Source organism: Pteropus medius, unplaced genomic scaffold (genome assembly GCF_902729225.1).
Source record: "Pteropus medius unplaced genomic scaffold, Ma_sr-lr_union100, whole genome shotgun sequence".
Taxonomy (NCBI): Eukaryota; Metazoa; Chordata; class Mammalia; order Chiroptera; family Pteropodidae; genus Pteropus; species Pteropus medius.
The window spans coordinates 3,213,162-3,235,969 of record NW_024352947.1 but is presented as its reverse complement, the minus strand read 5'-3'; the positions used below and the strand labels follow the sequence as shown (position 1 = coordinate 3,235,969).

The 22,808-nt window shown below is 46.9% G+C and overlaps 1 protein-coding gene and 1 long non-coding RNA gene across 5 annotated transcripts in view; one reads left to right on the top strand and one right to left on the bottom strand.

Annotated features, from left to right (window-relative positions):
• The window catches only part of LGALS8 (galectin 8), a 26,547-nt gene extending 8,036 nt beyond the window's left edge, over nucleotides 1-18,511 (bottom strand). The window contains exons 1-10 of one of the 4 annotated variants that reach the window (XM_039850321.1): nucleotides 17,948-18,510; nucleotides 16,833-16,982; nucleotides 9,694-9,782; nucleotides 8,584-8,794; nucleotides 7,167-7,286; nucleotides 3,149-3,205; nucleotides 2,409-2,435; nucleotides 2,184-2,306; nucleotides 1,622-1,710; nucleotides 736-901 (exon numbers count right to left, since the gene is read on the bottom strand). In XM_039850321.1, coding sequence (XP_039706255.1) covers nucleotides 736-901; nucleotides 1,622-1,710; nucleotides 2,184-2,306; nucleotides 2,409-2,435; nucleotides 3,149-3,205; nucleotides 7,167-7,286; nucleotides 8,584-8,794; nucleotides 9,694-9,782; nucleotides 16,833-16,874 — 924 coding nt within the window. In that variant the 5' untranslated portion in view covers nucleotides 16,875-16,982; nucleotides 17,948-18,510. Of the gene's footprint in view, nucleotides 1-735; nucleotides 902-1,621; nucleotides 1,711-2,183; nucleotides 2,307-2,408; nucleotides 2,436-3,148; nucleotides 3,206-7,166; nucleotides 7,287-8,583; nucleotides 8,795-9,693; nucleotides 9,783-16,832; nucleotides 16,983-17,947 lie in introns of all 4 variants that reach the window. The other 3 variants (XM_039850322.1, XM_039850323.1, XM_039850324.1) reach the window with 3 other exon arrangements.
• Nucleotides 17,341-22,808, top strand: LOC120592585 (uncharacterized). Its single transcript, XR_005650157.1, has 2 exons — nucleotides 17,341-17,635; nucleotides 17,744-22,808. It is a non-coding gene; the product is annotated as an uncharacterized LOC120592585 (long non-coding RNA).

The window sequence follows — 22,808 nt, the reverse complement described above, 5'->3', positions numbered from 1 at the left end:
TGCTGGGCACTGCATTAGACCGGGACTCGGGAATAAATATTAATGTCGAACTGCCATCTCCTGTTCAGTCTTAACGGTCATGCTTGGTCCAGAGCATAAGACAGTCTAAAATGTTGCAGCCATATGACCTAAGTCAGTGACCCTAAAGTGACCATGTGAGGCAATGAGTCACCTAAGCTAATGTTGGAGCCCAGCCAACCACCAGCGTCCACATGCCAAGCAGACTTTATCCTGCTTCACCAAATCCATCTTGGGAGAGGTTGCGTTATCATACTCACAGATCTGGGGACACAGGACCACCTGCCTTCCAGTTCCAATGATGTGGACATTTCTGCCCTTGAATATATACAAATAGGACTAACTCCTTGGATGAAAGGCCTCCCACGGAAAGCTGTGTACAGCCAACATGGGAGACAATAGTGCAGGCAGCTGTATGTTCACTGAGAAACATACCACCCCAGGACTGAGACAAGGTTCTTGTTAAAATTCCCATTAAGATGGGGCAACACAGTTTTCAGTATGACAGCGAATGTCAGGTAATTCCGGTGCACCTGCTGCGGTACCCTCCTGGCTCGGCCATTTGTACTGACTGTACTGATCATCTGCATTACACAAGAAGCCATTCCAACTAAAACTTCAAAATAAAACCACACACAATCTCCACAGTAGGACTTGGATTTACATGGGTCGTTTATGCAACCTTTCCTGTCCCACCTTCAAAAAATATAATCTTACCTCAAAATACATCCCAGGACTAAATGGGAAACAGGTAATATTTCTCTCTTCTTCTCCCCAGGCCTCCTGAAGAAAAGAATTTCTCACAAATGCTTTAACGTTCAGGCGTGGGTTCAGGTGGAGGGCAATATCCTTCGATTTTCCTGAGAGTAGATCGACATTAAAGCTTTGAAAGAAAAAAAAAAAAACAAGTAGAACAGTTTCTGCAGTTCTAACAATCAGAACCAAACTCTGAGTACAACTACCCCAAACCAAGAACATATGCACAGAGCTACAGGAACTCCGGCGAGGGTGAAATTTTAAATTCTAAGTTAGCATTCCATTGATAGAAGTATGTTATTTGCAAAATTTAAAAGATTTTAAATCGATGTTGAGGGTACAGATCTGGCTGGGGAGAAATTGAAGCGTTAGAAGTAAATTGAGTGATTTCCTCAGGCTGCTAGAGTATGGGTCCTATGTCTGGTCCTTCCTGGAAATGTGCCACTTCCTAGCTCTAATTTCAAGCTTTCAGAAGTCGACATCTGGAGAAGGTTCTTAAAACAGATGTTTTATAAGTCACGTGACAAGATGAGCCCTAACAGAAGTGATGTGATCTCACAGGGCTGCTCTGGAGTTTTGCAAGGCAAGGGTAGGCCCCGTGGACAAAGATACCACCCTCTGGTCTGACCACAAAAGCCTAGTTCAGAACATTAGAATTTAGTCCTGGTCCTGCCAACTACTCAGCAGTCTGACCTCCTCCTACTTTAACGTTCCTACCTTCCAAATGAGGATTAGGACACTAGCCCTACTTGTATGTCACAAGACTGTCACAGGACACAAGGCAAAAAGACACACGTGGAGAGTGTTCATGTGCACACACTACTTCTGGCAACTCCGTGATACCCACCCTTTGGCGTTTGTGTTCACTTCTCCTTTGATGACGACAGTCCGTCCGGGGCCCATGGAAGAGTTCAGCCTTGCGACAAATGGCAGCGTCTGAAAAGAAACCGCTGTCAGCATTGGGAAGCCTGCAGAATGGGATCGCATGGGACAACTGGCCAAATGCTGGGGCCGTTGACCTTGTAAACCTCACAGGGGATAGGCTGCATCTGCCTTGGTCCCAGAGGGGTCCCTGGCAGTGAGCACTGTGTCTGGCTCACAGCAAAACACGCAGTACGTTTTGGACGATGAGATGAATGGGTGTGGAGTGGGTGTGACATCGTTTGCATGAGTGGACTCACTGAGAAATACCCGTGCCTGGGGCCTACGGCACCGCCCCGCTCTGCCTGAAGCAGGGCAGGGTGTGAAACACACACCGACGGCTCGCAGACGAAGACTGGGTGACTGGCAGCATACAAGGGACAGGTGGCTGCTTTGGCTTCTGCTGAGGGAGAGTACAGGTAACATACACCAGCTAATCCAAACTTAATTGGTTATACAGAATTAGGAAAGTTTTTTACTCTTCAAACCTTTGACAAACAGTTGATAGGTAGTATTTTGGCGCAAGTCAAAGTGTGCTGGGCAGCAGAACCTCTGCTCTTGGTGTAGCCAGTTCTGGGCACGATTTTATCTGTGTCTCCTTTGCTACTAGGCTGTGGGGAGACAGTTCTGCAGTAAGGTGTGGAACGGTTCGACTATCTGCTTCCCGGGCAATGTTATAAGATGTTCCCCTCGTTACAGACAAAAATACTCACAAACTGTTGCAGGCCACCATTTTGTACCTATTGAAAGAGAAAGACAAAATAAGGACGTCTGAGAGGGGCGAAGTGTTCTATAACACGAACACTCGGATCTTACTGGGGGCCCTGAGTGAGCCTGGCCAGAGCCCGGGACAGTAGCACCTGCTCCACCCTGGGGGTGACACGGGCGCCAGAGCTTCGTGACAGCGTGGTATGGAGCTGTAAAAAGCTACTCAGGCTGCCAATACAGCCTGGTCGTCCTGTCCACCCGAGTCCTGTATCCTCCACCACAAGTTAAATGATAATTTTCACAGGACTACACGTGAGCTTCAAACACGTTCTCCTTGTTCTTTCCAGATGCTCCCAGAATGCTGAGTGTATTCTACCTATGAGGTACGAATGTGCTGAGAGCATCGAGACCTTGCCCTCTCCATCAGTAACGGCAAAAACTTCATGTTTAAATTGCAGTTGTTCCCTCAAGGGGAGACGACGCGTGTGGAAGTGCATTCCCACAACGCCGAGTGCCGTCAGGACCTATGCGCGCCTCGTGCCACGTCAGCAAAGCCTAGTGCCCAGCGCCACAGAAGGACGTGCCCCGATTTTCAAATGATTACTTCCAGCCTATTAATATTAAAAATATAATTTTTCATATTCAAAACATAATTTAAAAAGCTCAGCCTGCCCACCACTTGATTTACATGGCATCTAAAAGAACGTCTTTAAACTAGTAGTTCATTAAAAGATTTAATATTTACATTTTCTTTACTTATCTCTGTCAGTTCCAGAGTAGATGCTTGGGTACTTCCTAAATCCTGAAGAAAAGATGAGATTAATTCTTAACAGCCATCAGAATTGCAAGTATAACCTACTTGACATATCGAAAATTTCGTACTGAACAGAAAAGTGCTGGAAAAGTATGACCCAGAAATGCACCTGACACCGGGGTCCTTTCCCCTTACCAAACCCGCAATCACTAAAGGTAAGGAACACTGTCGAGATCGCCAGCAGGTGGCGCAGCTGTTGAGTGCAAAGTACACCTTTTTGGAGGGCAAGTTAGTTTCAGTCATAACTTAAAATGGGAATACCTTTGGCTCAGACGTTCTACCTCCAGAAAACTATCTTAAAAAAATGCTCTACTGTACTCCTAGGTCAACGAAAAATCCCCTATCTACCTTAAAGAAAAGGGGGCGAGATTGTCGTCTTGGTGACTTTGTTAGAACCGCACTAGGATCTGACAAACAGATCCTACAGACAGTGAAGTCCACATGGTACAGAAGAACAGTGAACTTGACCACGCCCACGAGCAAATTCAAATATACACTTATATTTGAAGTTACACTTACTCTGCAAGAAAACGGCAGAGTAAACAGCTTCTAAACGAACAACAGAAGAGACCAGAGAGAGGCAGAGAGGCTGGGGCCCGCGGGAGCCCCGGGGCCTGCGTGGGCCCTCCTGGCCAGAGAGCCGTGGCGCCCCTGTTCACGTGCTCCCACACTTACACAGTGGGACGCAGCAACAGCAGTTCTGAGAAGGAAGTTCACAGCTAAGCTACATGGGCCCACCTCGACAAACAAGAAAAATTTCAAATAAACGGCCTAACTCTACACCTAAAGGAACCAGAAAAAGAACTAAACCCAAAGTAAAAAGGAATGAAATAGTTAAGATCAGAAATGAAATAAAATTAAAATTAAAAAAAAAATAGAAAAGATCAATTAAAAAAAAAATGCTGCTTCTTTGAAAAAATGAAACTGGCAAACTTTTAGCCAATCTCATCAAGAGAGAGTGAGCCCAAGTCAGTGAAATCCTATATGAAACAGAAGATACAGCAGACACCACGGAAATAAAAAGAACCTCAAAGAATACTAGTTATATGCCAACAAGTTTGACAGTGTAGAAAAAATGGATAAATTTCTAGACGTACATAACCTTCCAACACTGAACCAGGAAGAAATACAAAATCTAAACGGACTGATTACTAGCAACGAAAATGAAGCTGTATCAAAAAATTCCCAACAAGTATTAAGTCCAGGAGCAGATGGCTTCACAGGTGAATTGTACCATTCAAAGAAGAATTAATACCTATCTATCTTAAACAATTTCAAAAAAAACTGATGAGGAAAGAATCCAGCCAAACTCATTTTATGAAGCCAGCATCAATTACCATGATACCCAAACCAGACAAAGACATTATAAAAAAGGAAAACTATAGGCCAGTATCACAACATCAGCCAACTGGATTTAACCATACATTAAAAGGACTACACACCATGACCAAGCGGGATTCGTCCCAGGGATGCAAGGATGATTCAGTGTCCATAAATCAATCAGTGTGATATGTCATGCTAAAAAAATAAAGCCTAAACACCATACGATCATCTCACAGAGGCAGAAGAAGCATTGACAAGTTCAACATCCTTTTATGATAAAAACTCTCAACCACGTGGGTACAAAAGAAACATATCAACGTAATAAAGACTACAGATGACAACCCCACAGCTAATATCATACTCGATGGAGAAAAACTGGAAGGTTTTCTCTAAGATCAGGAACAAGACAAGGATGCCCACTATCGCCACCTGTAGTCAGCCCAGTTCTAGATCCTAGCCACAGACACAGGACAAGAAAAAGAGAAAAAATGGCATCCAAATTGGAAAGGAAATAGAACTCTCGTTATTTGCGGAAATAGAACTCTCATTATTTGCAGATGACATGATATTGTGTATAGGAAACCCTATAAACCCCTCCACACACATATACAATTGTTAGAGCTAAAGAATGAATTCAGTAAAGTAGCAGGATACAGACTCAATATATAGAAATCCGTTGCATTTCTATACAGCAATAACAAATGACCAGGAGGAAACATTAAGAGAACAATCCCATTTACAGCTGCAACCAAAAGCATAAGATGCCTAGGAATGAACTGAACCAAAGATGTGAAAGACTGGTATGGTGCCCCAAAAACAAAAGACGTGAAATAAACTGAAGAAGTTACAAATAAATGGAAGGCTATACCCTTGCCCACGGGTTGGAAGGATTAACAGTATTAAAATGTCCACACTACCCAAAGCAACATACAGATGCAATGCAAACCCTACTAAAATGGCAACAGTATTCTTAGAACTAATCCTGAAATTCATACGGAACCACAAAAGACCCCAAATTGCCCAAGCGACCCAAGAAGGAACAAACGGGGGGTTATCGTGCTCCCTCATAGCCAACTACACTACAGGCTGTGGTAATCGAAACATCCTGGTACCGGCAGACAGACAGACACACAGACCAGCTGATTAACACAGCCCAGAAGTCAGTCCTCGCTTATACGGTCAGTTGACCTACGACAAAGGATATACAACGGGTAGAGACAGTCTCTTCAATACATGGCGTTGGGAAAACTGGTCACATGTAAAAAAAATTGAAATTGGACCACTTTCTTACACCGTACACAAAAACAAACTCAAAATGGATTAAAGTTGTGAACGTAAGACCCGAAACCAGCAAACTCTTAGAGGAAAACATAGGCAGCAAACTCTTTGGCAGCGCTCTCAGCAGTATTTCTTGGGATGTGTGTCCCCCGGCAAGGGAAACAAAAGAAACAAATAAGTGGGATTACATCAAACGAAAAAGGTTTTGTAGAGCAAAGGAAACCATCGACGAAAAGACAAGACAACCTGCTGAATGGGAGAGGATATTTCCCAACGACACATCCGATAAGGGGTTACTATCCAGACTATATAAAGACCTCATACAACTTAACACCAAAACCCCCCAAAGAATCCAAAAAAATGGGCGGAGGACCCGAATAGACATTTCTCCCAAGAAAACAGACAGGTGGCCAACAGAGATATGGAAAGGTGTTCGGCTTCAGATGCAAATCCAAGCCACAAGAAGACATCGCCTCACAGGTGTCAGAACGGCTGCCATCAATAAGTCAACAAAGAGCAAGTGCTGACGAGGACGTGGAGCATGGGGACCCTCGTGCACTGTCAGCGTGACTGTAGATTGGCGCGGTCACTATGGAAAACACCGGAGGTGCCTCAAAAAATTAAAAATAGAGCTGCCATATGATCCAGCAGTTCCGCTTCTGGGTGTTTATCCAAAGAAATCCAAAACACTGACTCGAAAAGATCTGCACCCTGGTGTCCACTGCAGCTTTATTTACAGTGGCCAAGACGTGGAAGGGACCTAGGTGTCCGCAGACAGATGACTGGATAAAGGCCATGTGGTACACGTATACGAGGGACTACTATTCAGCAATAACAGAATGAAATCCTGCCAATTGCAGCAACGTGGATGGACCTAGAGGCCTATGCTAAGTGAATATGTCAGACAGAAAAATAAGTCATGTGTGATTTCACTCCATGTAGGATCCTAACAAGACACATGAATAAACAGAAACAGACCCACCGACGCGGAACATGCTGATGGTTGCCAGAGGGGACGGAAGTTGGGAGGATGGGAATAAATAGTAAAAAGAAAATAATTTTAATAAGTGGTAAAGAAGGCAAGATTGGGTTATAGAACTAAAATAATAAAAATAGGCCTCACAGAAAAGCAGGTCAATTTGTTAAATGACTAATTTATACAAACACAATTAACAAGAAAAAGAAGACGGACGCAGCATCCTATAGTCTGAACGACTTACTTCCAAGAATTAATACACTACAGAGGGACAGACTCCACTGTTCCCATCTTAAATGGTGCTAACTGAAGACGTTTGCTCCCGTTTGATCGGACTGCGTCATCAGAGACACGCGGGGTGGAGGCACTCACCGAGCTGAAGCTGAAGCCCACAGAGTGGATGTGCACCTTGCCGTAAATGCCCAGTGTGTCCACTTCCTCCGGGCGCATCCTGTGCGCGTAGAGCAGGACGTGCTTCCCATTCACGGCCACCTGCGCAGACGGCCCCCGAGGGAAACTGTTAATAACCTAATTCAGTTCCTCACACTGAATCTGTCTACTCAGGTTTAATGTTGTTCATTTTCCCACAGGGCTCCAGAGTTCATGTCTGACCAAACGGTGACTGAAAGGAGCAGAATGTGTCCTCTTTCAACTTCCTGACCGGATTAAACGCCGTGGGTCCTCTCTCCAGAGCAGTCACACATGGGTGAACACGTGCCGATCCATGTGTTTACATAAATATGTGACATCCCGGGGTCCAGAGGCCTATGAACCCAGGGGAGAGACGCGCCCTGCAAGCTGCCACCCTCTGAAAGAGACCGCCTTGCACACGACAGGCACTGGAAGTATTTGTTGAACTTGCTGAATAAATCAACACAGTAAGTTTCCGCAACTTCTGAGATGCTACTTGTGTAGGCCTAAAGCTCTCACTCACAGGGCTGCTGCTGTGAGCCAGGGCCACTGGCGTGTGTCTGCCAGCACAGGGCCCAATCCTCCGCAGGTGGCCAGCTCACACGGTCCGTCTGCCCGCCCTCCCATGCCAGGTCCTCACTGCCGGGAGAACACAGGCAGGAGCTCAAACTCCCAGAGGCGGGCGAAGTGAATACAGGAAAAATCCCAGGGCACAGGATCGAGTGCTACAACGAACGGCACAGAGACAAGGGTGCAAGGGCCAGAAGAGCGGGGGTGACTGGAGTTCAGGAGACTGAGGAGATCAGCAGAGTCCTGGTGGGCGCGAGGTGCCCACCAGACATGGAGCCGGCCTTCGAAGGTGGTTTCCAGCCCGGGAGGCTCTGCAGGCACGAGGATCAGCGAGGGAAGCATCCCTGGGACCAAAGCCACCTCACCTGCACAGGTGCGGCACGCTCAGGGAGGCCGGCAATAGTATTTCCTACACGCAGGATCTGAGGCCCTTCTGGGTCTGAAATCTGGTCCTAAAGAACCATCTGGTGGCAGGACTTCAGTTTAGACCGGACTCTGACTTTTCCACTAGGGTCCCCATCTGTTAGCTCCAGATTTACTATCCCATAATACAGTGCTGGGCCCATTCAGAAATGGGCTCGGCCCTGCCAGGAGCAGTATGACCTAATGAAGAAATGTGGCTGCCCTAGACCTGGTTCCCCGTGGCAACGCCTCACATTCAGGTACCTGCCTGGCCTCTACGTCACAGAAAAGCTAGAAAGCCAAACTCTCTAGATTTAAGAAATGTCAGTGTGAGTTCACTAATGTGAAAAGCTTCCCATGTCTTATTCTCATGAATGAGGGTTTGACTTTCACACTCCAAACCCACCTGGAATTTGTCTTCCAGCACCAAAATCACAATTTCAAAAGACTTTTCTTTCTTGAAAGGCATGTCGTAGGTGATCTCTTCCCGTCCCCATCTCTCATTTTTCAGAGTATTGCAAACGATGCAGTTGGACCTTTTGAAACGTGGGTTGAAATGAAAGACCACGTCAGCCCGAGGCTTCACACTGCTGCCATTCTGGAGGTCCACCTGGAATCTGAGGACAGAAACACGGGTGACCCGAGTAGTCAGACAGGAGGGCGGCGAGCAAGAGACCAACAGCACGAAGATCCAGGCCGAGGGCCACGCGGCTGGGTCTCTGCTCGTTCGCCTGAGGCCGAAAGAGCTGGCTGCCTGATCTTCCTTTCCTTCCTCAGCAACTGCCCCCGAGCTGTAGCCGGGGCCACGTCTGTCTAGAATAGGATGCTCCGTCTCCAGCCTCCCCCGCAGGCAGACGCGCACGCGGCAAACCTCTGCCAGCCAGGCAGAAGCGAAGTGCTCGTTGCGACTGCTGGAGACTGCCTTCAAACCGCTGGTGTCTGCCTGCCTTTTGTCCCTCCCTCACCCTCCCTCCGGACACCACATGCACCCACCCCGCTACCCAGAGGGCCGGAGTTCCTGTTTCTAACAATTAGGAGAAAGGACGCGCCCTGTGAAGAGCTGGAAGCAGCCTGCTTCTTTAACGACTTGGTGGAGCTGCCTAAGACGCCTGGGCTGCCTCTCTCAGACTGGACGTCCACATCTTAAACCACTGTCACGTGGGCGTCAGCCACTCCGAACTGAACTCAGCTCTCTCACCGACACAGCCTCATCCACAGTCTGTGCCCGAAGCAGCATCAGGTCAAACCGCCTGAAACAGGACTTCGGAGATGCTGTGGGGGTGACACTTAGACTCAGTCCTCTGACCACAGTTCCCCTCATCAACTATACGTCTAATTCTTTATACTGAAATCAGACTTATAAAAAACCCAAATAACCTTTATTTCAGCCACTCAGCACCTGGGCCCTTCCAAAATCAGGCCTCAAAGCATCAAAATGTCTCCCACGTTATTTTCTGTTCTACAGTCATGGAGACATCTATTCATGTTCTTTTTTCATCTAACAGGAGGATTTTACCTGTCCGAGTCACCAGGAACATGCCCACGTATCACAATCAAAGTTCCAGGCTCCAACTGTTCAGGGATGGTCCCAACATAGGGGATTATCTAGGAAACATAATTTTAACAAATGCACTTTTACATAAACAAGATTGAAAGACTACATTCTTAAAGGCTGCACACAAACCTCAGAAGCCAGCATCACCCAAGCTGTCCTCACTATTCAAACAGCGACAGGGGAGCAACACGGCCAGGGTATTCGCAGTATCTGCAAACTGAGTTCTTTGGAAAAAGGCCCAAGATAAATACTACTCATAGTACTTTTTATGTGGCTGGGAGTTTCGTAAAAATAAAAATTCCACTTAATAGAATAATTCGGATAATAGAAAAACTTATCACAATGTCAGGCCCCCCCTCCCTTTTTCCTAAGGTTCCCTTGATGAACCAACAGCAGGATCAAGACCATGCTAAGCCCTGAGCAATGAGGACAGCTGCGGCCTGGAACACGGGAGCCTAACCTCTGGGCTTCCAGGCTGCCACCCCCGGGGCACTGCTGGCAGTCAGGGGCCTTCGTGGCCTCAGGGATGAGCTCCGGGGGGGCCTGGCGCTCTCTCAAGACATGGCGCCCACCGACCCTGGCCTAGTCTTGTGTGCAGGCTTGGGCTCCAACAGGTGTCCCATACACGATCCGGGTCCCACACACATCCGGGTCTCCACCTGCCCCCTCACTACCTGGAACCCAGCCCTTCTGTCTGGGGCCTGACACACTCAGACCTTGTCAATCCCCTTCCCCTGAGGTGACTCTGGTGGCTGGGGACCTGTGCTATGTGGCTGCTTCTCCTCCCTCTCGACCATCTCTCTCTTCCACTTAGGAGCACCTGGTCCAGCTAAGCAGGCCAGACATCATCACGCCTCACACCGAGCTCAGTCAAGTTACGGCATATGTGAAATCTGCCTGAGGTAGATCTGACTGACGAGTAAGAAAACAAGAGAGGCCATCTCAGGTAGCTGTAAATTGGTGGCTCTCAGGCTAGAAAGCTCAGCTCAAGCCCAACGTCCTCTGTGGAGCCCGGGCGGCTGACGGAGCCGGTCCCCCCGAGGGGCCGTCACAGCGCTCGGTACTCTGTCCGCTGTACACGCTCTGCCTAGACTGTGAGCCGCATGGGCCAGCCCGGGTCATCACCCTGCAGTCCCAGGACAGAGGGAAGACACAGCGGTGTCGTTACGTGGTGAACGAATGAGCTCTCGCCTCTGGAAACGGGTGCGGCAGGCCTCACACAGCGCACCCTGCTGCCTACAGCAGTGAGACAAGACGTTTCAGAGCCAGTGACCGTCTGGTGTCATGGCAACTGCTGAGGGCAGGGCAGGTGGGATGAAAGGAGCCCAACCCACCAGAGAAGGAGAAACATGAGGGACGCACAGAGTGTGGCTGGGCCGAGCGTGCAGAGATCGGGGGAGTCGCACCTCCACGCGGTCTCCGGGCCGAGGCCGACTCCCAGAACGAGGAGCCTCTTCCACCACGTAACTCTTAAGAAAAGGAGTTTTGGTAACTTCAAGTTTTATATGTTCCAACTGTATTTATGCAGAATATTTAATAACAAAAATGTGATATATCAGTGAGAAAGTAGCCTGCAAAACAATATACAGAATGCTCGTCACTAAAAACTAAACCTTACAAACACAAAAGACTAAAGAAGGAAGCCAAAAATGTTATAATAGTTTTTTAAGGGAGATTTTCATTTCCTTCACGTATTGTTATGTTTTCCAGATTTCTATAATGTGCATTTATGTTTTTATAACCACAGACTTTTATTACGTATTTAATTTTAGGGTCAGAAAGCTTTCTGAAGCCAGTGCCTACCCCCATCACTGCTACTAACTTGGTCCCAACTGCTATCGAGTCGCTGCAGTCTAACAAATGACCGTGCTGAGAATTCTGGCCATGTGCTGTTTTAGTCGTCGGGACGAATGCTTTCTACCTAGGAAAGTGCCCTAAACTTTATCAGTAACACTCAGCCTTTCAGACCATGTGAGTGACACAAATGTCCTGTAGTCCACTCATCTAACTCTCGAGTGTTTGCTCCTGTCAAAAGGAGGAGAACTGGCTTTTTTTTTTTTGGGGGGGGCGACTCCAAGCTTTGATGCTTTGTTTTACAATTAATCACTGCAAAAAACTGAATTATAGATATGATCACATTGGAGACAAAACCATAAGCTTAAGCCCTGGTTCGGCTGGGTGCTGCTTGCCAGAACTTCCTAGCTGATTCATATTGCTTTGCCTTTGTTATGATTTCCTATTAAACGTCTGCCACATACAAGGGTCTCTATTGCGTAGACTGTGGCTGGAAAGAAGGAGAGTTGTCCACAAGGAGCACATAATACAGTTGGGAAGAAATCAGACACCCAGGGAACTTGAGGAGAGGGGAAACACGGTATTTTGTCTGGCTGTTCAAAATCGAACCTCCTTCCCTGTCTGGGGAACCCTCTACCTCAGGCCATCAGGCCTTGTCTAGACTGTGGCGAGGGCGAGGGCGAGGGCGAGGGCGTCCAACGGAGCTCTGGCAGTCAGTGCCCCCGCCCGGCGTGGAGTTAGAAGTAATGGCAGTAAGAAGCTGGAATCATGCTGTATTCACTCTGGCAAGGCAACAGCAGCTACATCCCGGGTCAGGCAGCGGTGGCAAGAGACGTCCCTTTGTGGGGACACAGCATGCTGCTGGGCGCTGAGACTGTGCAGTTGGCAAGCCAGGTTCTTAAGTCCTGCTAGAGATTCTGAGAACTCGATATCATTTAATAAATTCCTTTTCCCCTTAAATTAGAGACTGGCTTCGGTGCCTGCAACTACAAACCCTGACTAATACAACACGTAAAAAAAACGGAGCAGGAAGTGTCAGATGTGTCAGAAAAATATATAAAGAATTCTAAATGAAGTGGCCAAAGAAATTTTACGAAAGAGATGTGGTATGAGCTTGGAAAACACACTTAAGCAGAGAGGGGGAGGAGGCCAGTTCAGGCAGAAATGTCAGTTTACAAGAGCCATGATGCAGGAAAAGACAAATCCGACCTGGGAGGCAGTGAGCGGACAGCAAGGCGGTGAAAGACAGTCAGGGTCAGAGTCCGGACCACAATGAGACTCGGGCAACAGTCCAGTGGTATGGATTATCTGGGGGACTGACCGCTTTCCAGTGCCAGGCATAAGGAGATAAGGATATAATCCAGGCTGGTGGCGGCCGACATGGGCTGGGGGCGGGGAGGAGACAGATATAAGAAATATTTCAAAGTAAATAGTCTGTATAGAACCACCATCTAAAATGATTACACGGGGGAGGAAACAGATTTCTGAAGGAAGATGATGGGTTTCGTTCGGAACGCTTTAAGTGCAAAGAGTGGTAGGACATCTAAGAGCAAACATACTGAAAGGTACGGGAGTCCAGACTGCGCGTTAAGTGAACGGCCGGAAATCCTATTTAAAAGTCAGAGCAGAGATGATTATTAAAGGTATCAAAGTAGATAAATGCAGAGAGAGGAAAAGTTAGGGGCAAAGCCTCAGTGGTTTTTAAAATTAGGGGATGCGTAGAAGAGTGAACAAAGCAGACCTGACCGCTGTCCTTGAAAAGCCTCCTTACGAGGTTCGCCCCTGGCTGGTGTCTACGAACTTGGATTTTGGGAGAACACCCACCACCCTAACCGACAAGGATACCTATAAACTGTCTGTGCAAACAACATGATTTATGCTAACACCTGCTTCCTTTTGGGAGTCTGGAACTTTCATACATGCTAGGCGGAAGCTATCCACACGACCAGCCTCCAGTAAAAGGCCTGAGCAATGAGTCTTCAAAATGAGCGAGCTTCCCTGGCACCTACCATTTCACAAGTGTGCTGGGGTTTAGGCACACCTGTGTGACTCCACTAGCAAAGCCCTGCCACGTTGTACCTGGTTCCCCTGGACATCGCCCTACGTGCCTCTTCCCTCTGTGACTTTGCTCTGTATCCTTTCAGTGTAATAAATCACAGCCACGAGCATGACTACATGCCGGTGAATCATAAAAACGGGGTGTGCTGGAGACCTTGATACCGGGGTCAGAAGAGAGAGAAGAGCGAAGGGTCAGCCAGGGCAGCGTAGGCACATCAAGGAAGTCAATTTCAGTAAGGGAGGACTGGCAATATCTTTAACACAGAAAAATGAGGAACGTTCCAAATGAAGAGATAATGAAATAAATGGATATCGCATCTTTGATCCAGGAATCCCGCTTTGTAAAAAGTACAAGATTTATCTTATAAAATACTGGACATGTGCACGAAGAGTCACAAACATGGATGTGCAACACAGCTCTGATAAAACCACGAAAGGGGACAGTCCTTTAACAGGGGATGGCGAAGTAAGTTATGCCCCCACGCCACGGACTAATGAGTAGCCATTAAACTAAGTGAGGAAGTTCTACATGTGCTGATAGCTCCAAAATGTGTCAAAGAGGAAAAAGCCAGGTGTAGGGCAGACTCTACGCTATGACATATGCACGTAATGAAACGGGGTATGTAAAAGGTGAGTCGTAACACACACTCTCTTGGACATTCACGTATATTCTCAGGAAGGACATAAAAAAAAACTGGTAGAAAATGAATGCCATTAAGGAGGGGAAGAGCACTAGGGTAGGAGAAAAATTTATGTTTTAATGAAACCCTTAAATACTGTTTGAATTTTTAAAAGTGATTTACATAAATTATCTTTATATTTTAGAAAACAGTAATAAAAAAGGAAACGCCACTGAGTTTGACATAAGTGAATTTAAAATTCTGAAGAGAGATTATCTTCGGGCGAGCGAGGGCTTGGCCGCCTGGGAGGAGGCGCAAAGGGCAGAGAAACGCTGACGGAAGTGGAAAATCACAAAAGCAGGAAGGAAGTTGCAAGTTCAGTCCTGAACTCATAGTCCTGAAGGGCTGGCAGGGCAGCTCAGGGCTGGAGGCGGGAAGGCCAGAACTGTACGCAGAGAGCAGACACTCGAAAGTCTAAAGCGGATCAGTAAGGACATGATCGAAAGAGATAAAAATAAAAAAGCAATTAATTAAAGGTATAAAATCAGAGGGCAGAGCTGTGGAGAGAAAACCAAGACGACAGACATCGACTTACTCTCAGCAAGATGGCCGAAGAACAACAAGGGAAGAAGGCTGGAAGGGGCCTCGGAGGTTAGAAAGGAAGATCTTATCGTTTTGTTTTCAGATTAAATTGCAAGGCTGACAGGGAGGTACTTAGAATACTAAAGAGAAAGGAAACGAGGCTCCTAATGAAATTGGCACAGAGCTTTTTGGCACCAGATGGGATTAATGCTAACAAGAGGTTTATGAACTAGGAGTAACAACCAATCTGTTCAAGTTCTAAACAACTTAACCAGCTAACACTTAATCACATCTTAAGAACCCTATGAACAACAGCAATAATAAATATTTAGGTAGATACTGAGTTGCCAAACCATACACTTCACTGAGGGCATTTCTGGTATGAAGTGAAGATAACTATCTTCCAAATTATTCACTGAATTTAAATGAAAAGAAAAGTGAGCCCGGTTATTGAAAACCTTGGAATTCCATCAATTGAACTAGTCGGTGAAACATATTAAATATGAAAAAAGAAACAGGCCAGATATACAATTACTTTATCTTTTCCAAGAAGAGCTAATATAGACAGAATCTGTCGATCACCAATGTAACCAAAACTTTAAAAACACTAATAAAAATAAAAAGTTGGCAGTTCTGTCTTCACAATGCTTAATAAAGAACAGAAACTCAATAAACACTTCCCCATTGTTTAAACTGATCACTAACAAAATGACCATAATGCAAGAAAATAGTTTAAGGCTAGCCTGCACGATATCCTAATTAACTTAAAATATCTAAGTTATTTGTAGCATTACTGCTCCAAGCCCCTTTCAATCAGAAATGGACATCGACTGATTTTTGTTTCAACTCTACAGTTTAGGGTGCTAACCCCAGAAGTTATAGGAATCGGCACTACGCTGGTGTCAAGATATGCAGGGATCTTGACCTAGAAAAATTATTTTCTAAATAACTTCAAATCTTCATCTTGCGCATGAAAGGGGTAAACTGGACAGTGCGGCACAAACGCCCGGTCCCCCTCCTGGCTTGAGCCATGACTACAGTTGCCCTCGGCAGGCAGCCTAGATAGATTTTTTTTTAATCTCTGCAGAAAGTCAGGCTACAACCTTAAGATGTTTTTAACTCTAAGAGGCTCAAAATTATTTTAAATGTCTCTGACTTCAAATTCAGTAAGTCTTCCTTTTTAAACCTGTTGCTACTGAAGGCTATTTCCTCTGAAACTGAGTTAGCGCGACATGGTGGTCATACCTTATTCTTGCGCAACGTTAAAACTTAGGGAAAAAGGAGTTACGGCTACAAAATAAATAACGAAAACACCGAACCCACTTATGCCAATGAGGCTGGTCTGCAGCCTTGCTTCGAGGACGCTCACATCCCTGTTGCCCAGGAGTCTCCAAAGGTGTTTACCAAAAAAGCAGCGACTCTACCTCAGACCTAAACTCAGGATTCAGCTCCAGGAAGGCAGAAAGTACATTGCCATAAAACAGACACAACTTCGTTACTTCCCAGGACGTACACTGAAATTTCCAGCAATTACAGTCATTCAGGGGCTCCTGAGGCTGGAACGAGACCCTTCATTTTTCTCATTCTCCGTCTCATTAATTTTTGATGTTTCCTGCTCTGGCACCGAGCGGTATTTGAAGGGCAAAGGGAAAAACTGACACATGAACAGGTCTAATCAAAAAAGAAAATTAAAAACTCGTAGAGTAAGAAATACATTTTCCTTTTAAAATTCTGTCTTACGATTATCTGTACCTACCTACCACCACCAAAGCTGGCGGTCGCTCCACTGTCCTCATGTTCTCTGTTCTCAACACTTCTCATCCCTTTGTACTGTGACTGTGACCTGGTCTTCCACTAGGCTGAGCTCCAAGGGCTGGATCTGTTTTTTAGGCAGCACCCACCACAACCCCTATTACACACTGGGTGCTTTACATATGTTTACTGAATTTCCTTCTTACACCCCCACCCCAACAATAAATCATTATCCAAATGGATTTGCTCTCAGTCCTGCCACAGGTAAAAAGTGATCTCACAGGAGTCAGTTACCGGGTTATAGGTGACATTCTGTAGGTTGTTTAAGGACATCATCTTTCTTTTCGACCTTATTGTTGATCGGGGTCTCTCTTCTGTGTACGATCTAAGATTTTAAGCAAGTTTCATTTAAAGGCTTCCCAGATTGAAACTGAGGCACTTGCCCTGTGTAAAATCAAAACAGAGGGAAAGAAAATGCATCATTTTTCTTCATAACTATTTTAAATTTTAAATTATAAACTATTTTACTGATATTTACCAAATAACAGATGCTATTACAATCCAAGATCTGACCCCAATTCTTACCTCGTGTACTTACTACTAAATAATTTGGGATTAGTGCAGGAAATATTGATTTAAAAATTACAACAGTAGAAAATTTCCAACATGGAACTTATTATTAAAAACATTAAAATAAAATATTAGCAAATACTCTTGTACAATTATCAGAAAGTCATTTAACTTATCTGTAAATTGAGAATAACAGTATTCACATGTTTGTTCTGAGGATCAAGTGAATTAATAAAATAACAGATAAGTGCTTTATAGGTTTTAGCTATTAATAGAAGGGACTGCTCTTCCTCTTTTAAAATGAAACAAGTCAAAGAAAAAAAATCTTTTAAATATTAATGAGAGCATTCCCTGTGGCTAAAAAAAAGGGGGTGGTGACATCAGCCACAGTTTTAAAAACAAACTTCTAGTTATAAAATAAATAAGTCACGGGGACGTAACGTAGAGCATAGAAAATACAGTCCATTATATCATAATAACTTTGTACGGCGAGATGGTGACGACCTAGGCAGCGATCTCTTCGTAAGGTATATAGGTGTGGAGTCCGTGTTGCACACCTGAAACTAACACGAGGTTATACGTCAATTATATATATATATATATATATTTTTTTTTAATTTATTATTTTTTTTAAGTGCCCATCGATACATTTAATAGCTCCAGGGAAGGCTTGACGGCTTAACCAAGAGAAACGAAACTCATCGCGGTTCACTTCCGCCCGCCGTCGGGACTCCGCACAGCGGCCCTCGGGGACCACAGCCATCGCTTTGTCTCTAGTAAGAACCGCATCCCTCTCGGCTTAGCACCTAATGCGACCCCGACCCGGGTCATAAACTTACACGTTAGCAGTACGACGGAGGGACGAACCAAGGCCCACCGCAAGGCCGCAGAGAAGCCGGAGCCACGCTCAGTTCACACCGTCCCCAGGGGGGTTTGAGCCCCCGGCCTCCGGAGCCCGCGGTCCCCCGTGTCCACGGGACAGGCCGCGCCGTCACCAACACCGCCCGCCTCGCCGACCGTCCGTGCAATTCGGATAACCCGCGTCGCCCGACGTCTAACGGGCAGTGCAGTGACCGGCCTCTCACACGGCGCGTTCAGAGCAGCCGGGAGAGCCACGGGGTCTGTCGCTAACGTAAGATCCTGTCACTTAAACGGCCCGGGCGGGCAGCTTCCCCAGATCGCAGGCCTCGGCTGGGGGCAGCAGGAGAGGCGGCGGCCGGGCGGGCGGCTTTGCGGCGGGACTCCCGCGACACAGGGGACGGGCTGCCCGGAGGCTTGGCTCGCGGACTGCCGACTCTTCTCCCGGGCCGGCGCGCGCCACCCCGCTCGCCAGAGGACCTCGCCGCGCACTCGCCGGTGGCCGTCGCGGGCGCTCGCGCAGAGCCTGTGTGTCCGCCGCGGCGCGCCGTCCGCTTCCGGCGCGGCGTCGTGCGCGGCTACGGGGCGCGAGGGCGCTCAGTCCGCCGTCACTTCCGCGTTCGCGCCCCGGCGCCCCCGGCAGCCGCGTCCGCGGCCCTGCGGCTGCCACCCAGCCCGGCAGGGGGACGGCCCGCGGCCGGCTCGGTGTGGGGCGACAGGGCCGAGGCCAGAGAATGTTTAAGAAAAAACTCTGGGCGGTCCTGGCCGCCTCAGCCCCTTCGTTGGGGTGGCGCGGAGGAAAACAGGCAGAAGCGGTAAAGCCAGCCGCCCCGGGCCAGTGCGGTTACGCGGGTCCTGTGTCGCCGGCCGCCGGGCTCCGAGGGCGGGCGCGCAGGGCCTCCGCGGACCCCGCCCAGGCCCCGCCCGGGCCGCAGGCCGGTCTCTGGCCTTCCCTGGGCGCCCAGGACGCCGGCGTTTCTCAGGTTCGCTTCCTTGTCTGCCTGAGATCAGAGTCCGAGCAGGGCGGACGAGGGTCACCCGACTGCAGGCGTCCCCTTTGTGCCACACCTTTGGGTGCAGGTGCTACGGTGGGCACCTGGTTTCAGTTCAGCAGGACTTTGCCCAGCCCAGATCCCCGGCCACTTAGTCTAACCTGGACTTGCAGCCACCGCCCTTTAGGCACCAATTGTGTTGGGGGTTGGTGTTCGCTAAGTTGTACGCTTCCCTGGGGAAAATGTGAGCAGTTTGGAGCACAAGTCTGAGCATATTACATGTTCGGTGAATTCCCGACTGCTCAGTCAAGGGCCCCCACCGACTGCTGGTTTGACCTATTGCTGTTCAAACGTCAGAGAAACACAAAGATAAGGTACCTTGGACAGCTGGCTGCTTGCAGTTCTTTTTCTGTTAGGGAGCACAAAGTTCTCACGTTCCTGCTTGTCTCTACTCGATTTTTATCCAAGTTTCCTTTGAAAGACACGTTTTGGTGCCGCTGCTATGGGCTGTTCTCTGTAGCTTTTGTTTGTATTATTTGTTATTTAAATTAAGGAATTCATTACTCATCTCATACCCGTGAACTCGGGGTCTAATTCACTATTACTGTTCTCTCCTCCTATTCATATTCTAAGTTTGATTCACTCCAGAATCCAACTTAAATCACTGCATTTAACCCTTGAGGTAGCACTGCATTGGACTTGTCTTTCTGTGCATTGTTTTATCTGTCCAGCTCCGTTGTAAATTGAGAAGAGCTTGTCTATCTTCCCCAATGCCTGTGCGATGCTTTGCAAGAAGGAGCCATTGGAAATATTAGGTTGAAATATTAGATTATTAAAGTGAGGAGCGACTGAATTTGCCTGCATTTAGTCCCTCTCCTTTACAAAATAAGTTGAAATAAATACTCATCTATGTTCTGTTTCTTTGGTACATGGGATTCGGGTGCAAAAGGAACTGAGTAAACGGGCCAGAAATCCAGTGCTGGTGAAGTAAATCCAGATTAAAAGATGCACCAACCCCGAGAACTTATTCTTAGAAATAACCTCTCATTGGTCCCTGTTTTATTAAGTGAGCTCAATATGTTTTTGTCATTTAAAATCAACAGATACATACTGAATGGCCACCATGACAAGGCACAGCGATAAGGAATATGAGCAAACAAATGGCTTTATAGTACAGCGGTCCCCCTTTACCCGAGGAGGACATGTTCCAAGTCCCCTCTGCCCCATGGATGCCTGAAACTGCAGACAGTACCAAACCCTAAATATACCGTGTTTCCTATACATACCTATGATAAATTTAAATTAGGCACAGCAAGAGATTAACAACAATCAAAACGACGACTCTAACAACATGTTGTAATAAAACCTGTGTGAGTGAAGTAAGGGTGACTCGAACGCAAGCATGGCTGTCACGAGATGGCCTACGTGATCCGTGCCCTGGGCGGGATGGAGCAAGACGACGTGCGATTTCCTCGCGCTCCTCAGAATGCCACACAACTTAAATGTTTGTGTCTCGAATTTTCCATTTACTATATTTGGACCGCAGTTGACCGCGGGTAAGTGAAACCGCAGATAAGGGGGTCTGCTGCACTTGTCCTCACGGGACCCTTCTACATTCAGGAAAGGGGCGTAAGTATTCAAGAGCCCCACGCGTCTGCCTTGCATTATTGCAACAGCCCCCTAATTGCCATCCCTCTTTTGCCCTTGTCCCTTTGCAGTCCATTCTCAGTCAGCAGCCAGAGACATCATAAAGCATGATCCAAACACTCCTGCTAGAACCTTCCACTAGCTTTTGCTCCTACTTCGAGTAAAGATCTGAGTTCTCACAAGAACACCCCGTGCTCTGCCCCTCCCCCCACACGCGCTGACTTTCCTACCACCTTCCTCCCCGTTCCGAGCAACCACTCCGGCCTTCTCGGTATCCTGTGGCAGGCTTGTCACAGTCCCACCTCAGAACCTTTGCATTTGATGTGTCCTCTGCCGCCTTCAAGTCTCCCCAAATGATCAGCTCTCAGCGAGGCTCTTCCTGACCGCCGTATTTAAAATCGTAAACGCCCTCCTGGAACGCGCACCGTCCCCATCACTCTTCCTTGCTTTATTTTTCTTGAGCACTTTCACATTCTAATTAGTTTTTTGACTTCATCCTCCAGAGTATAAGCTCCATGGAGGCAGGGAGTTGTGACTGTTCTTGCTTCAATGCAGCTCACCTCGCAGTAGGAGACACAGATGATGATGTGTTTGGAACAGATTAAAATTGGATGATATAATTGGGAGCACCTGGGGGGCTCCTTTATTTGGATGCCAGAGGGAACCTTCCGAAGAGGTGAAGTTTAAGTTGCTGGTAAATTGAAGAAAGGAGGATGCCAAAGGAGGATCTTGGGGAAGAGCATTCCAGGGTGAGGGGACAGTGGACACAAAGAACCTAAGGCTCCCGAGGACTTTTAGTGTCCTCGGGAACAGGAAGGCCAGCAGCATGGCTGGAGCATATGAGATAAAGGCCCGGAATTGGACGAGGCCACCGAAGCGAGAAGCTAGATGGAGGTGGCCTAGAACATAGCCCTGGGGAGCCGAGTCGAGAAAAACCAATAAAAATGTGAGAAGGGGCAGCCATGGACACCCACCGAGGGCACAGAAACCAAAGGAAGTCATAAGAACAGCCGACTGTGCCAAATGCGGCGGAAGGTCAAGGAACAGAGAAGCACCCAACGGATTCAACAAGGCAGAGGTCATTTGTGACAGACCCTGAAGTGGGCTGAGAAATGAGAGGTTGACGAAGTGGTAGAAATAATGACTAAATATTTCAAGATGTTTTGCTGTGAAGAGGAACAGAAACTATGGAAGCCAAGGAAGCAATGGGACAAAGTGAAGATTTTGATTTTGTTTCGTTTTTATTTTTAAGACAGACGATACCACAGCGGTGCCTTTTAGACTTTTTTTCAGGTAAGCACAAGAGGACTGTGTTTACATTGTGCCGACTTATATCCGTACTTAAAATCATGAAACAAATTTCACAAAACAGTAATCTCATTATGCACAAAACGTCCTCTAATTTTTCATTGAAAAAGTGCAGCTTATAACCCACTAATACGTTTGAAGACCCACCAGTGGGTTTGTGACCTGACCCAAAAAACACCTGCAGTGGTGTACAGGAGCAGCTCATACCGCCTGCAAGAGCCAAGTACGCACATCGCTTCCATGTCGGCACCTTGAACTTGGCCAGGATGGAAGCATTTACACCATGGAAATAGACAACTGCTATGACTTAGCCCCGCCCCAAAGCCGGATGTTATAAACATTGACCAACCCACTACCGACTGTACTCGGTGAATGATCCAGTAGAGTCGGAAAGGGTGATGCAGGAGTGGTTCTTGAGATGATTTTGCCCCAACACGGGAGAGTTGAGAGTATTGGTTCAAAACTGTAATGTAGATGTAACAAATTATTTGCAGACAGTTGCCTTAGAGTTCCAATGATCATTTCTGGTCGGATCAATCTCTTTTTCATCTATATTGTTCTCTTTCCTCACCCTAGAAGCCACATTTATACAGCACAGTGTAGATGCAAATTTAGAAATAAAAATATTAGCTCTTATAAGCAAAATGCGAACGTATGTATTGCCCAGATTTTTGAAAAACTAATAAAATAACACGATTTTACTCTTAAGAATTGAAACTGTGTATCCTCTTGCTACTTGGCAGGGCCAATTAAAGAAAAATACCTGCCTCGTTTCGTCAGCGATGTGAACCGTGTTGTTTCAAGCTAGGAAAAACTTCTGGTGGTGATTTTGATTATTGCCGTGTTATTTTTGTTATTATAATTAAAACACGTTTTTGACCCTCCATTCATGAAA